We start from the raw sequence: 14454 nt of genomic DNA on the forward strand, positions 1-14454 counted from the left end.
TCAGGGTGAGTGTTAGCCACGCCCCCCGAATGCAAATGAGCGTCCCGCCCCATTTCGCCCCGAGCCGTTCCCACTCTGCGCACATCTCGCTGAAACAGACGCAGCCAGCCCACCCTCGGGTAAACTTGTATGTTCTTGTGCGCTAGTGCAGTCAGCAACATAGCCAGGTATGGACTGTTTTGAAATTACACTAACTTAAAGTCATTCATATGTTACTAATGTAACGATTGATTTTTGACGTGTGACTCATGGACATGACCTCAAGTTCATTTCAGTTGCGAACTTGTGCTGACCACTCAGCGCTAACTTTGAAAGCTTAAGCAAGAACAAATAGGCAGTGACAGGGGTCTGTCTTAACATCATAACGTGGTGCCCAAGCTCTACTTACTAGTAGTATTTGGTCAAGTTTAACGAGTTTTATGTGGACAAATGAGGTAAGGTGACAACAACGGTTCGCTCTGATTTGATGTTTTTTAACTTTGAGTCTTTGAAAAACAGCGCACAGAAAAATCCCTTAAAGTGCGCCGTTTTACGATCACCTGGTGCCTTTACATGGCCAGTGCCGTACCTGTAGACTAGCTGTTGTTTAGGACGTCTTGGTTTGAAGCTCACAAACGTATCTTACAAGAGTAACGTTATGTTCACAGACGAAAAGGACGACAAGTGTGCAACCGAGCATTCTTTATTTCCTGTTTGACCAGTGTTACATGTCAATGTTTATGTCTCGGCCTTATGGCTGTTAGGAGGAAACGGTAGGGGAATACCTGAGGTCTTCCCGCCTGGCCATAAACAATTTTTGTTGGCTTTGAGTGTCCCAACTAATAATCACCATTCAGCAGTTTTCATGCCAATGGAACACAGACGGAATATCAAATGCGCAATGAAAGCAAATGAAACCTGTAATGTATCAACATAAGGGGCACTACTTAGAAAGTGGAGTTCAGACAGTGCGGTTGAGCCGTGTGTCACTTTTTTCCCCAGTTATGTGATGTGCAGTACTGGCAATGTTCAAAGAACTAGTCGCCATCTTATTATTTTTTTTGTAAAAACCGCCGTCGTATACATGTACATGTTACGCATGTGACGTTGATGCTGAAGATGACCATGAACGTACGGTGCTTCCAGCAGCGTCAGTCTTTCTGAAGACTTCAGATGCTGCTTTTCGTGTATTTGACTGTATCCGAGCAGAGCACAAATGTAGCGGCATATTCTTGCACACGAAATCTCCCTGGTGGTCATAACATTAATTTTCCTTTTGTTTCCACGTTATTTCAGCACATCAATTTTTTATCAAATGAATACGCCGGTAGTAGGGTAACAAACCTAAGAAAATACCCTACTGCATGTCCCACGTTCGCCCTGGGGTAAAGGATTTCTTCGTTGCGTACATGTGACTGCAGTCACTGCACAATTTCACTGCACAATGATAGACCACTGCCGGCGAGACTGGCCTCATGACACACATTCTGTCAACAGGGTTCCATTTAACACCAAAGAAGTCGTATAAATCAACAAAGTAACAAAAGTAAAAAGTAGAAAACAAATCATCGGTATGTAATCAGACTGCGCCAACGTTTCGGCTGTGAATGGGGGGTCTGTAATGGGTTTGCTGGTGGTTCGCTGGTGGTTGGGAGTAAGTCAGTAGTGGTCAATGTGTATTTCAATAGTTAGATTTGACTCTTCACCTAAAACTGGTGAGACTGCTCCCGACCTTGGTTAAATTGTGGTCGGGAGCCATGTTCGGCTATGTGTAACCGGGGCCTCAGGGTGAGTGTTAGCCACGCCCCCGAATGCAAATGAGCGTCCCGCCCCATTTCGCCCCGAGCCGTTCCCTCACTGCGCAAATCTCGCTGAGACAGACGCAGCCAGACCACCCTCGGATAAACTTGTATGTTCTTGTGCGCTAGTGCTGTCAGCATCATAGCCAGGTATGGACTGTTTTGAAATTACACTTACTTAAAGTCATTCATATGTTAGTAATGTAACGATTGATTTTTGACGTGTGACCCATGGACTAGTGTTGTGAACCTCAAGTTCCGGTGCGAACTTGAGCTGACCACTCAGCGCTAACTTTGAAAGCTTAAGCAAGAACAAATAGGCAGTGACAGGGGTCTGTCTTAACATCATCACGTGGTGCCCAAGCTCTACTTAATATTTGGTCAAGTTTAACGAATTTTATGTGGACAAATGAGGTAAAGTGACAACAACGATTCGCTCTGATTGGATGCGTGTAACTTTTGTCTTTGAAAAAAAATGGCGCACAGGAAAATCCCTTAAAGTATGCCGTTCATCGATCACCTGGTGCCTTTACACGGCAGTGTCGTACCTGTAGACTAGCTGTTGTTTAGGACGTCTTGGTTTGAAGCTCACAAACGTATCTTACAAGAGTAACGTTATGTTCACAGACGAAAAGGACGACAAGTGTGCAACCGAGCATTCTTTATTTCCTGTTTGACCAATGTTACATGTCCGTGTTTATGTCACGGTCTTTTGGCTGTTTGGAGGAAACGGTAGGGGAATACTTGAAGTCTTCCCGCCTGGCCATAAACAACTTTTGTTGGCTTTGAGTGTCCCAACTAATGATCACCATTCAGCAGTTTTCATGCCAATGGAACACAGATGGAATATCAAGTACGCAATGAAAGCAAATGAAACCTGTAATGTATCAACATAAGGGGCGCTGCTGTGCGTTAGTTTACTTAGAAAGTGGAGTTCAGACAGTGCAGTTGAGCCGTGTATCACTTTTTCCCCAGTTGTGTGATGTGCAGTACTGGCAATGTTCAAAGAACTAGTAGCCATCTTATTTTTTTGTAAAAACCGCCGTTGTATACATGTTACGCATGTACTAACGTTGATGCTGAAGATGACCATGAACGTACGGTGTTTCCAGCAGTGTCATGTCTTTCTTAGACTTCAGATAACGGCCTAACCCTAATCGCAAGCCCTATAACCCTAAACCTAGCCCCAACCATAACCTTAACTCTGCGCACGCGCACTACTCTGTGAAGCATAAATCTCGCGGGGCATCAATTTGGCGTGACACCGGCCAATAGAATTGTTCTCCAAGACAAGATCAGTCAGCGTACCAATTATTTTTATTCTGTAGACGATTTACACAACATTAACTCAACAGGTGGTCAGGTAAAGAGACTACCTAACAAGGGCTATATCGTTACATATGCTGTAACTGAACACTGTATACGAGTATGTTTTGTATAAACAGCAGACATTTCTAATAATCATTTCCTAGAACACCTTGGGTGTTACCGGGATGGCCCACGTCACAAGTTTCCGAGAAAGGTGATGACGTCAGGCTCCATGACCAATGAGAAGTGCGCAAGCGCATGCCGGGCTGCTGGCTACACCTATGCTGGTACGTCATCATAACAGAATTATATACTTCAGCTTTATGTATAACGTCACAGCGAAGAACAAAAAATAATTCTGCATAGCTGTTTTTGTTAAGTTGTATGTATATTACTTAAGATCATTTTCAAAGTAACAATCACAGTTTAGTGCTGTACCTAGTCAGCAACTTTTCGAGAGAATGTTTGAATTGGAACTACATGTATCTTCTTGGATCTGAGAATTTGAGACTAATCCAAAAGAGTCCCCCGGCCTCGGGGATAAGACTGGTGAATACTGGCGCTGAGTTGCTTCTTTTGCAGCCACCGAGGTTTCCCGTTCCGGAGGCTGGTGGAGGAGCTCACACGACTGCCACTGTGGGATGGAGGCAGACTTCAACCAGCTGGGTGAAGGGGTGTGTGACAGTGAATGTAACAGCCGTTGCCGTGGCAACAAGAACCAGTTTTGCGGTGGGAGGTTCAGGATGTCCGTGTACAAGATCGACGCAGGTCAGTAAATGGTTGACCATCAGTGTTACCTTGAAATTAGCTTATATGCCTATATACACAATGAACTGATTTATTTGCTTTAGATAATTAATAGAGTGACAGGCAGGCGGACGGATTCCTGAAATTCCTGTGAATTCTTCCAAAACGGGCGTAAAATATACTATTAAGCTCGCTCCTAAAGCTTCGCTAAAATCTACCGCATTGTTCCACAGTTCCCAGTTGTCAGGACCAGCCCCGGCGGGTCAGTTCCCACTGGTACCAGACTGGCAACACTACCACCCTGCAGTATCGGGGCGAACCGCTAGACCGCCCCTTCGCCTTGACAACACCAGCCCTGGATGGAAAAACTGCTATCCCCATTCAAAGTGAGAAACTTGAGTCTTTCTCGGATATAGAACTTAATATCGTTGAAGGGCCTATGCTGCTTACATACATTCTAAAATGGACGTAGGTATCACTAGGTACATTGTTTGTAGGAAGGGTTACATGCAAATGTCTATCCCAGACTTTTGCCAAACGTTGTTGCAAAAATTCTGAAAAAGCCCCCCCCCCCAAAAAAAAAACACACACACAACAACAATAACAACAATTAGACGGGTTTGTTGGAAGCTAAGGGGCAGTACAAATGACTAAAAGAAATTAACAGGAACTTGACTTCTTACCCCACATGGACTATGTGCTTACTATTGGGATGTTATTTGCAGGTACACTGGTGAATCTGACGGCAAACATTGAAGCCTTCCCGAGTCGGTACCCCGCTACCACTGAAGAGGGGATACCCGACCTGGTCTCAGACTACACAGCCCTGCTAGCCTCGTTCCAGGCCCCGGGACTACGGCTGACACCAGGGACAAACACCGTGTTGGAGCTGGACCAACACTTCGCCATCAAGTCCTACCCCTGTAGTCTGGAGTACAACCCTGGTACAAACGGGCGGTCTAGAAGAGGGATTATGATGAGGATCATAGTCGTCAGTTACGATCCGTATGAAGTGATGATAGAAATCATATGTTATTAAGTACCAGTACAGGGTACTTTTATGAGGTTTATCATTGATACCTCCTTGATAAATGGAGGTATTATTTCTGGTGTCTGGTGACGAACTCAAGGTCAAGTTTGGGCCCCTGCATGGCGCATGACCTTGGTTCTGCAGCAGAACTTCCGTTCTTTGTATCTATTGTCCTGGTCCATGTTATGGGCTTGTTATCTCTGATTTCACCCCTGTTGGTTTGTTTCTGTGTGCCTGTGTTTTGAATTCAATGAACTGTAAGTTTTTTTCCGGTATGCAGGCCTTTCATAGTCAAAGAAGCGATTTGAAAACGGCATGTGTCTATGTGTATCACTCGTCACCAAATATTAATGACCTTTATTTGCATGTTCTTGTCCCACATGGGCTAATCATGATATTAACGTTGGGTAAGATAAATTCGGGATTTTTCCGATAATGGTTGACCGAAATCAATCTAGCAGAACAATAAACCATCCTTTTTTTCTATTATTCTGTCAGTATCATGTACTATCTTTGCACTAATCATATATATGGTAGATTTTGTCTCTAGTCGTGCTGACACCATAATATTTCAACTTGAAACTACCGTCCGCCGCACGCACAATGACGGTGCTGTCGGACAGGGGTGAACATTAATTCGGGAGAGAAGATTCGTCTTGAATATCTTACCGCTAATTACATTTTATACAGCAGCTATTCGTTCCATCCTTGGCTTGAGGAGAGTGCTATGGATATAGACGTGTCCAAGTAAAAAAATACACGAAAAAAACGGCCGTACCGCACACATCAGGCCTACGGGAACAAACCGTGTGTTGAGTCGGTAGCTATAGAACGTCAAAGTCGACATCCACCGTCATGGCAACGTGTACATTATTCATGGAAAGTTAGCCGGATGCCGTAGCATTGATATTACTACTATGTCCATGTATTCCTTGTTGTGTTAGGAGCAAACTTTGAGGAAAATATCGTCCTCAGTCCACAATCACACGCAACATTTAGACAAAAAAGTGTTCCTCACAAACCTTTGTCGTCTGCTTGACAACAGGATTCTGGTTAACAATATGGCGGCGGGAAAATACACGTGCCGTAGGTTGTAGCAACAAAGAGGGGTTTTGATGATTGATCACACTTAGAATCCAATTGCAGGTCAGCAATTTTTAGAAAATAAGTTGTCTTGTAAATTATTGTGTTTAGCAGGAAGCGGATGTGACATTTGTCTTATAAACCAGCCGACAACGATGTAGTGTGATTCTCCCACGAAGCCCTCAGACTGTTCCAATAAGGGACGGAGAGTTTTTGTCCTCGTCGCCTTCTAATGCATGCTTATCGAAGCTTTTCAGACAGTGTTCTGAATACGTTAGTCTGTCAAGTTTGCATTTCTAGCGGTATTACTGATGTTGCATCTAGCACATATCCCTAAATACCCCGTTTTCGAAAAATCCCGAATTCAAGTACCCCACGAATTTATGTTACCCAACGTTACATCAAAGATTAAAGGTCACATATCATTATCTGTAGTGTTGATAGTGAACAAGGGAAGAGACAAAACAATTAAAAGCATATCTACAATTAAATCTATTGTTTACAAAAGTGTTATGATAACATAAAGATTTGATGACGTCCTGTCCTGTCAATAGATAACGGCACGATAAAATCGTCACGATGACGACGCCGTGCTACCATTAACGGTTGTTGAGAACACTACATAAAAAGCTTTATATTGGTCCACCTTATACATGTAAATAAAGTATCGTACGACATCTACACATTGTATCCATACATGTACAGTTTGTATTAGTACTTATATCATTATTAGCAAACGCACATTACTAATTCATTTCAAAGACTCACCGTAAACCTGAGTTTCTATTGTCTTTTGTATACGATATTGCGTTTTGAATGCAATGAACTATAAGTTTGTGTGTGTGTGTAGTCTCCAACATGACCCAATGGATTGCAAAGACCGTATCCAACTGGAAGAGGGAGCTTGTCAAAACGTACTTCCTCTGCCAGTTTGATACGGTCTTTATGCAACCTATACAAATGTAGATCTGCTTGAAGATCATGTGTCTGCAGGCCTCCATAAAAGAAGCTATTAATAAAAATAGCATTTGTCTATATGTATCAGGCGTCATCACACATCTAACTGTTATATATATGTCCACAGAACTACGACGTATCTTTGCATTCCGGGCGTGACAAACTGTTGAAAGCGCACCCTGTCCCGTACGTCATATGACAGGTAATTCGAGGACATTATTGAGACAGTTTTGAACGTGTCCTACACAACTCATTTGTCCATATTGTTGTAAATTCTTGTCAACGGTCACGGTTCTGTTCACAGGGGACGGCAAATTAATATCGTGGTTGCGTTCGCACCGTATCTATATCTATTCAAAACATGTAACAAAGCTACCCTGCGATGAGATCCTTATCTACACGGTAATGTCACTACGCACTGAACCCCTGTCAACTGCAACCCAGTCAAATTCACCATTCTTACAACATACAGAAGAACTTTATTGCACGACAATTGTACACGGTACAAAGTATGCACATAATACAACATAAGACTACACGGATGTAGACATGAAAAGGTGTTTATCTAGCGCGTTTAGAGCCTGGAGGAAAAGTTCGACCGCAGCAGACGGCGCCAGTGTGGAAACTAAACGTGGACCCAGAAAACGTGCTAATGTAGTATTTCGGGTGTGACAAGACTTGCTGTTGCCAGAAACACCTTAAAGTACACAAAAGTATGACTCATATTTCTGCACAATAGGAAGCCACATTTGCCTGTGCTCGGAATTGATGGCCTTCGCGATAAAAGTACAATGGAAATTCCCTCCAGGAGGCCTTATCACAATTGTGTTACGGTGTTTAGAGTAAAGTAGTCCTATGTCATAATTGTTTGCTCGTCTATTTTCTGTAATTTGTAATTAACCTTCGCACAAGTTAGCGATAAACATATTTTAAAAACACGTACTTACAGGACCCGACGTAAAACACTTACCGCTATGCTGAACAATACTATCATAACACAGTACCTCCATCTCATGTATGTATTGACGTCGCCACTGTTACTGATCATGGCGGGCAACTTTACTATTTCTTGCTGTTCGCTACCATGCCGACAACGACTGTTTATAACATCGTATACATAGTATATACTGTATATGCATTTAAGTTCACGTGGTTTTTATTTCGGGCTAAGGCTGAAATGGAGTGTGTGCTGTGGTTTTAAGTCTGCGGCAGCGCTATAGTCAGATACTGCTACAGTATTTGACAAAAATGTTTCCGGTGACTTAAAGTTCACTATAAAACGGTTCCCGCGAAAACTGCGAACATAAAACCATCGCGAACATTTCTGCATTTACAGTATATAATAAATCCGCTATACACATGCAAATAAATATCGTATGATATCTACACGTTTATCGTACGACGATTACTCATTGTTATTATTAGAAAACGTACATAATTCACTCATTGTATAACCTACAAGTTGTATCGTACTACGATCACTCATCTTATTATCAGCACAATATTCATTCAGTTCAAGCTAAATCCCTGTTGTCTTTTGTATACGAAATCGGTGAACGCCTTAAATTCCACAATTAGAATGATGTAGCTTCCTATTGTGCAGACATATGAGTCACTTTTTGTGTCCTTTAGGGTGTTTTTGGCAACAGCAGGTCTTGCCACACCCAAAATGCTACATATAAGCATGTTTTCTGCCGGGTCCAAGTTAAATTCCTGTGCAGGAGACGTCTTCTCGTCCGAACACGCTAACCAGTAAGTCAAAGAGTGTACTGTTTTCTCAGCATTTACTTGTTCTTGATACTAACAGACTCCCAGTATATACAGTCAAACCTGCCTAATGCGACCACCCGGGGTACCAACCAAAACCGGTCGCGCTGGACAGGTGGTGGGCTTGATTGTCCTTCAGAAGAGGACGTTAAGCCGTCGGTCCAGTGTATCTTTAAGTTTATCTAGTCTCTACCAGCCTAACTACGCTGGCTATAGGCTAGGGAGAATGTAATCTCCAAGCAGATCTATAGGTTGCGAAGACCGTATCCAACTGGCAGGTCTTCGCAACCTATAGATCTGCTTGGAGATTAGGGAGAATGTTTGCCAGGGAAGTTTGGCAACCATTATGGTTTCATTTGCAGGAGAAGAAGTTTACTTTACAGCGGACTGACTCTCCTAGCCAATTATTCATTTTTTTTGCCGAATTCTACGATATGTACCCTCGTAGGAAGGTATGGTGGAGGCTAAAGTTTATCCACAAGGGTAGGGGTGACCGGGTGTGCTTGGTCATATTCCTGGTAACATTGCAGGTTCATATCTTCTTTCTCATCACTGAAGGAGTGATATCTAATTTGTGTTTGGTTTTGAGAAAGAAATTTTACTTTTTACAAAAGTTATGTATCACATTTTGTATGGTGCTTTCTTGATACATGTACTGTAAAAGTTTGCGTGGTTTTTATTTCGTTCTAAGGCGAAAATGAGTGTTTGCGGTGGTTTTAAGTTTGCGGCAGTGCTATAGTCACATACTGATACATATGTTTATACTCCGCCTGAGATGACATTGGTATCATACTGCTGTTTTAGTAATAAGTCTTATCAAAACTCATTGGTATGGCAGTGGTGTAAGAAAAAAAGCTGTTTAATGTCAAGTTTGATGCTTAACTACCTCAGCACATAGTGGTATCACACCACTATTCAATGCTTATCTGCCTTAGCATGCAATGGTATCACACCAGTGTTTGATGCTTGATTGTCTTGGCATGCAGTGGTATCACACCAGTGTTCAATGCTTTACTATCTCAGCCTGCAGTGGTATCAGACCACTGTTCAATGCTTGACTGTCTCAGCTTGCAGTGGTATCCCACTGATGTTTGTTAAGCTCTGTACATCTTGATCACGTCGAACAACGGAGCGCGACAGATGGGACAGTTGGCGTCTTCCACCTTGAGCAGCAGTCCGCACCTGTCGCACATGCACACGTGTCCGCACGGGTACGCCACGCTGTTCACGGGCCGCTCGTAGCAGATGGCACACGTCTGGTCGTCGTGGTACGGCTGGCGAGGTTCTGTGTCGGGTCGACGGTCCGTAGGGGTCGGTGAAGGTGAGGAGGGAGCTGGAGACGGTTCTTCTGCTGGCACCACACCTGCAAGAGAACAATGGGAAGAATACTTTTGACAGATATTTAAACCAAGGAGGTTATATAGTCTATATAACCTCCTTGTTTAAACCATACACACAACAAAAGAGGTTGCTACTCCAAGAGGGAGCTTTCCAGACAAAATCTGTCTCTTCATCAACCCGGTAAAGTGGAGTTCTCTTGTCACATGACTTGATGTTGGTTATCCTGTGACAAGATATAGTCATATACAGGCTTGAGAATTTATGTGAAGAAATTATATCAGGAATTTCTTCTATAGCAACAGATGCCCAAACATTCTCTTTTTTATCAAAATGGTGTGAAATATAACTATTGATATTTCTTCCCAAGACGCAGAAGTGTGGACTTCTCTTTTTGATAAAAAAAAAGTGAAACTGGACTATTGTTATTAGTGGTAGAAAGTATAATGGGTACAAAACTGTATCACATCAGATACATGATATGTTCATTTTTGGTACCAATGAGAACAACAGCAATTCGACTGCAGCTGAGACATCTTGGACAATATTCAAAATTTGTAGAAGAAAATAATGTTGCTAGGGACACGAAATCACAACTAGCCTGTGTTTACACAAGCTCTCTGGCAGAGGTAAATGACCCCCACCCCTAGGGGGCGGTTACAGTTGGGCCGGCCGCTAGGAGCACGATTTAGTCAGGCTAGAATCACAACCAAACAGATGAAACATAGGAGGTAAGAAAAAACCTGAGGAATTCTACCCCACCTGCTAGTCTGATTTTCCTGACAAACAGGGTGAGAATAAAAACTGCCCAGAGCTGCTGTCCGGTCTCCACCTCCAGCACCACCTCCAGATCACCCCCGTTCACCCCATAATGGACTCTCCCGCTCCTGTCAAGCAGGAAGGTCAGCTTGTCCCCACTCTGCAGTTTCTCCAGGTATTTGAACGTCCAGTACTCCTTCCTGCGGCTTGCCGCAGCGCGGCTCGACGGCACGTGCTTCTGCTGCAGGGCTGCAGGATTCGCCGCAGTCAGACCAAAGTCAAAATTACTGATCGATGAATCGGCTTCCAGTATGTAAATGAGGAGAATCTGCCCCGGCTGGAGTGGTCTGTGCGTGAAGACGAGGCCGTTGAACATACTCTGGCTGACGTTGGCAGCTACACTTTTCAGCCCTTTTTGATCGGATTCCAGGCGTACGTTACTCCCATGTACGGGATGGAAGGACAGACTTGCAGTGTGTGCTGACTGCCCGTTGTCCAGGCAACCTGGCCGTGACAACGTTGACCTTGAGCCTGAGGACGGAGTTTGTAAAGTTCTGTGAGGGGCCACGCTTGTTAGCGGGGTCCTTCTTATTTGCCTCAAATGTTGACTTTGTCCATTTGGTATATGTGATTCTGGTTGGGAAGAAGTCAGGTGACTCTGAGATGCATTGTTTGACATGTGGTCTGTTGACTGCAAAGTACTTTGTAATGATACATTTTCCCTTTGACCTTCCTCCAATGCTGAAGGTAGAAGTCTAGTCCTAGCTACAGAGTTAGGAACACCAACACTTGCATTCACATTTCCACTGACGGAGTCAGGACGTTCTCCACTGGATTGCAAATGAGCTTGATCTATATTGTTAGAGACAGCTGCGTGTACATTATTTGTACTGTGCACAGTACTAGTGTCTGTGTGCAACAGTGTGTTGGTTGAACTGCCTGTTGCCAGCAGTCCAGGCTGGTCTGCCACTGTTCTGATGCTAACTCTGCTATCTGTTCTGTCTTCACCATTCTGTAAGGCAGGATTTACTGTTCGAGCTGTACTTTCTAGGGACGTTGTTGCAGCAGAACTCTCTTCTGTAGAGATGGCCTGATGGTTGTGTTGTAAGATGTCTACGAATAGATTATCTCTGGAAAAGAGGAAAAGTATATTACTGGAGTAATTTGCATTTGCGGAAAGTATAGAATAAATTTTGACTTCAGAAATGTACATGTGCGAGACATTCAGAAAGTGACTTTGAATGTCCGTTTCCCCCCCTTCATCTGCTGTCAATTAATACTGCAACTCTTGTTTCTTTCGTAACTTTATGTTCACTGTTTTCACTGTCACCTCTGTACCGTGAACTTATCATCATTGTGAAAAACCTGTTGTAATTATCTATGATTCCTTCAAAGATCCATTCTGTAAATCACTTGTATAAAGTTCAATGAAAATCTCCATTTTCCTTACACCATGATATTTTGCTACCGTGAGGATAAAGTAAATTACAGTAAGCAGACAGTACCTTGTTCCATCCGGTTGACCATTGACCTGTGACCCAGCAGGGCACAGCTCCATGACCCCAGGCTGGGAGGTCGATGCCCTCAGCACCAGTGCCCCCTGACCTTCGCCCCGAGGGGTCAGGGTGATGGCATGGATCTCCCCATGGGGACTGGCTGTGACAGTGATGGCTTGGTATCCTTGGAAGAAGCAGAATAAGCATATTTCAGTGGGCATTTTCATCTTCAGAAGTTAGAATTACACATCACAGGTGTTAAATACCAAGGAAGGCCGAGCATACATGACGCTCCTGAACATGGAGTCATTGCAGGCAATATGAGAGATCACTGTTTTTGTTTACATCTGGGGAATTCGTAGGCAAAATGACATTAGTAGATTAGGTTACTAGGAACGATTGCAGTCAGATGTGCAAAAGTTAGGTGTGACAGTGTAATGTAACCAGCTGCTGCTGTGCCGCGTGCCTGCGAAGCTGGTGTGTTACGCCGAAGGACGGTTATATCGGCTATGCAGATACAGATACTAATTGATATTGAAATTAGCAGATCAAATTATCAATCAACATTTGAATTAATCTTTTGAGTTCCATCTGATTTTTGGCAGCCACTGCGTTGCTGTGACGTCATCGCAATCGCTCATATAGAAGAGCAGAAAAGACTCAAACTGGTGTCTCAAAGGCACTTTTACTGCACATAACAGATACAGTATCCATGCAACAAACAAACTTGTTTGGTTAAAGCAAGGAAGTTACATAGTCTATATAACCTCCTTGGTTAAAGTAAGTCATTTGGGGGGGGGGCTTAAAATACAATACAGTCATCAAGAAGTAAGAATGGATAACCATCGTATGGCGACATGCCATCCTTTTTAAGTCACCAGTAGTCTACAGATCCTTTACACTGCCGATATAACCCCCATACCTACACCATTTCTTCATCAAAGTTTATGATTAGGCTTATGACAATTATACTACCCTACTTTTGTCCGCCCCCCTCCCCTCGGCTCAAACTTTACCTGTAGTTGGGACGTTGACAGCCGCCTCACGCCCACTGGAAGCGGCGCTACTTCCTGTCCCCATGTTTAGATGTACCTAATCACACCGCTTAAGCCGTGTGGTTCATAATGCCGTTAAAATCTGAAGTTTCGAAGCAAAAACCAAGTTCTCGGTCCAGTCATGACGTCCGACGCTGTTGCCATGTCAATATCTTCAACTTTGACCTTTTAAAGAAGGCAGCAGAATACAGGAAGTATTAGTAAGTTCAAATGCATACTGTCGCCCTCATACTACAAATGAACTTTTTTTACGGGGACACAACAGCTATTACATGTGCACGTATCTTCATAGCGTATGTAACGTTAACAGAAATAGAATGTTCGGGAGAGAAAACCGGACGGTAACTTTTAGTAGTTAGCACAAACGCCCCCTTGCGATCCACTGTGTGCTTGCACCATTCGATCCATATATGGTTGACACTTATGAAAGTCTTATCAAATTTAAAGGGCTTGAGGATAGCTATAGGAGGTATTAAATGGTCCTGCATGTGAGGAAATGATAAATTTCGCCCGCACTACATTCGGAGTCTGCAGAGGATGTCATCCATAAAATTTACTTGCTGTGGCCTAAGTAACACTTATAACGTTAGAACCAATAGTCAATTTGAGGAATTACACTGTTTTATGTACGTATAACGTTATCAATGGGACGTTCTTTGGAAAACATTTGGAGATTATCCGTCCCAGATCGAAGAAAATGAAAACTTGCGGCCGGTTCAGACTGTTCTTTTGTTCTATGATCGTCTGTGTATACCTCGGCGTCATTAGCACTACGAAGGCTCACGTCACAATAAGGTATATCTACCTCACATCATAACCTAACCTTTTAATAACCATATGTGAGATTCCTTGCAGCATTGATTTTTGAGTGAACGAAACTCTGGATATGACGTCATGATTGTGGCAGTGATGCAGTATGATTGGGAGACTGGCACCACCAGTCAAACAAAAAACTGACATTGGAACAAACTATAACTATCTACGGATTCAAAATTAACCAACTTTAACATCTTTAAAACATGGCAAAATCTACTAGATGTACGCATGAAAATCAGTTCAATAGTAAATATCTTTACAAAAAGATGATACAAGTCGTATAACCCTCGGTAACTTAGACACACCATGGCCAGTGTACT

The 14454-nt window shown here is 43.1% G+C and overlaps 2 protein-coding genes across 2 annotated transcripts; one reads left to right on the top strand and one right to left on the bottom strand.

Moving 5' to 3' along the window:
- Positions 1–3011: 3011 nt before the first annotated feature.
- Positions 3012–6770, top strand: LOC136429897 (uncharacterized). The gene is made up of 4 exons (XM_066420000.1): positions 3012–3373; positions 3669–3854; positions 4067–4219; positions 4559–6770. The coding sequence occupies exons 1-4, from the start codon at positions 3304–3306 to the stop codon at positions 4870–4872; spliced, it is 723 nt and encodes a 240-aa protein (XP_066276097.1). The 5' UTR covers positions 3012–3303; the 3' UTR covers positions 4873–6770.
- A 2743-nt stretch (positions 6771–9513) lies between these two features.
- Positions 9514–13578, bottom strand: LOC136429898 (uncharacterized). The gene is made up of 4 exons (XM_066420001.1): positions 13280–13578; positions 12273–12447; positions 10771–11897; positions 9514–10033 (listed from the first exon to the last, which is right to left on the bottom strand). The coding sequence occupies exons 1-4, from the start codon at positions 13341–13343 to the stop codon at positions 9765–9767; spliced, it is 1635 nt and encodes a 544-aa protein (XP_066276098.1). The 5' UTR covers positions 13344–13578; the 3' UTR covers positions 9514–9764.
- Between the last annotated feature and the right edge of the window lie 876 nt (positions 13579–14454).

This window comes from Branchiostoma lanceolatum, chromosome 3, assembly GCF_035083965.1.
Source record: "Branchiostoma lanceolatum isolate klBraLanc5 chromosome 3, klBraLanc5.hap2, whole genome shotgun sequence".
Classification (NCBI taxonomy): Eukaryota; Metazoa; Chordata; class Leptocardii; order Amphioxiformes; family Branchiostomatidae; genus Branchiostoma; species Branchiostoma lanceolatum.

Bases quoted from the DNA above. Each gene is read 5' to 3' on its own strand.
- LOC136429898 (XM_066420001.1), bottom strand. From the start codon at position 13,343: ATGGGGACAGGAAGTAGCGCCGCTTCCAGTGGGCGTGAGGCGGCTGTC. The intron at 12,448-13,279 runs GTAAAGTTTGAG...GCTTCTTCCAAG, and splicing joins TGTCAACGTCCCAACTACAG to GATACCAAGCCATCACTGTC. The intron at 10,034-10,770 runs GTGGGGTAGAAT...GTTCTCTTGCAG, and splicing joins CAGGAAAATCAGACTAGCAG to GTGTGGTGCCAGCAGAAGAA.
- LOC136429897 (XM_066420000.1), top strand. From the start codon at position 3,304: ATGACGTCAGGCTCCATGACCAATGAGAAGTGCGCAAGCGCATGCCGG. The intron at 3,374-3,668 runs GTACGTCATCAT...CTTCTTTTGCAG, and splicing joins TGCTGGCTACACCTATGCTG to CCACCGAGGTTTCCCGTTCC. The intron at 4,220-4,558 runs GTGAGAAACTTG...TGTTATTTGCAG, and splicing joins AACTGCTATCCCCATTCAAA to GTACACTGGTGAATCTGACG.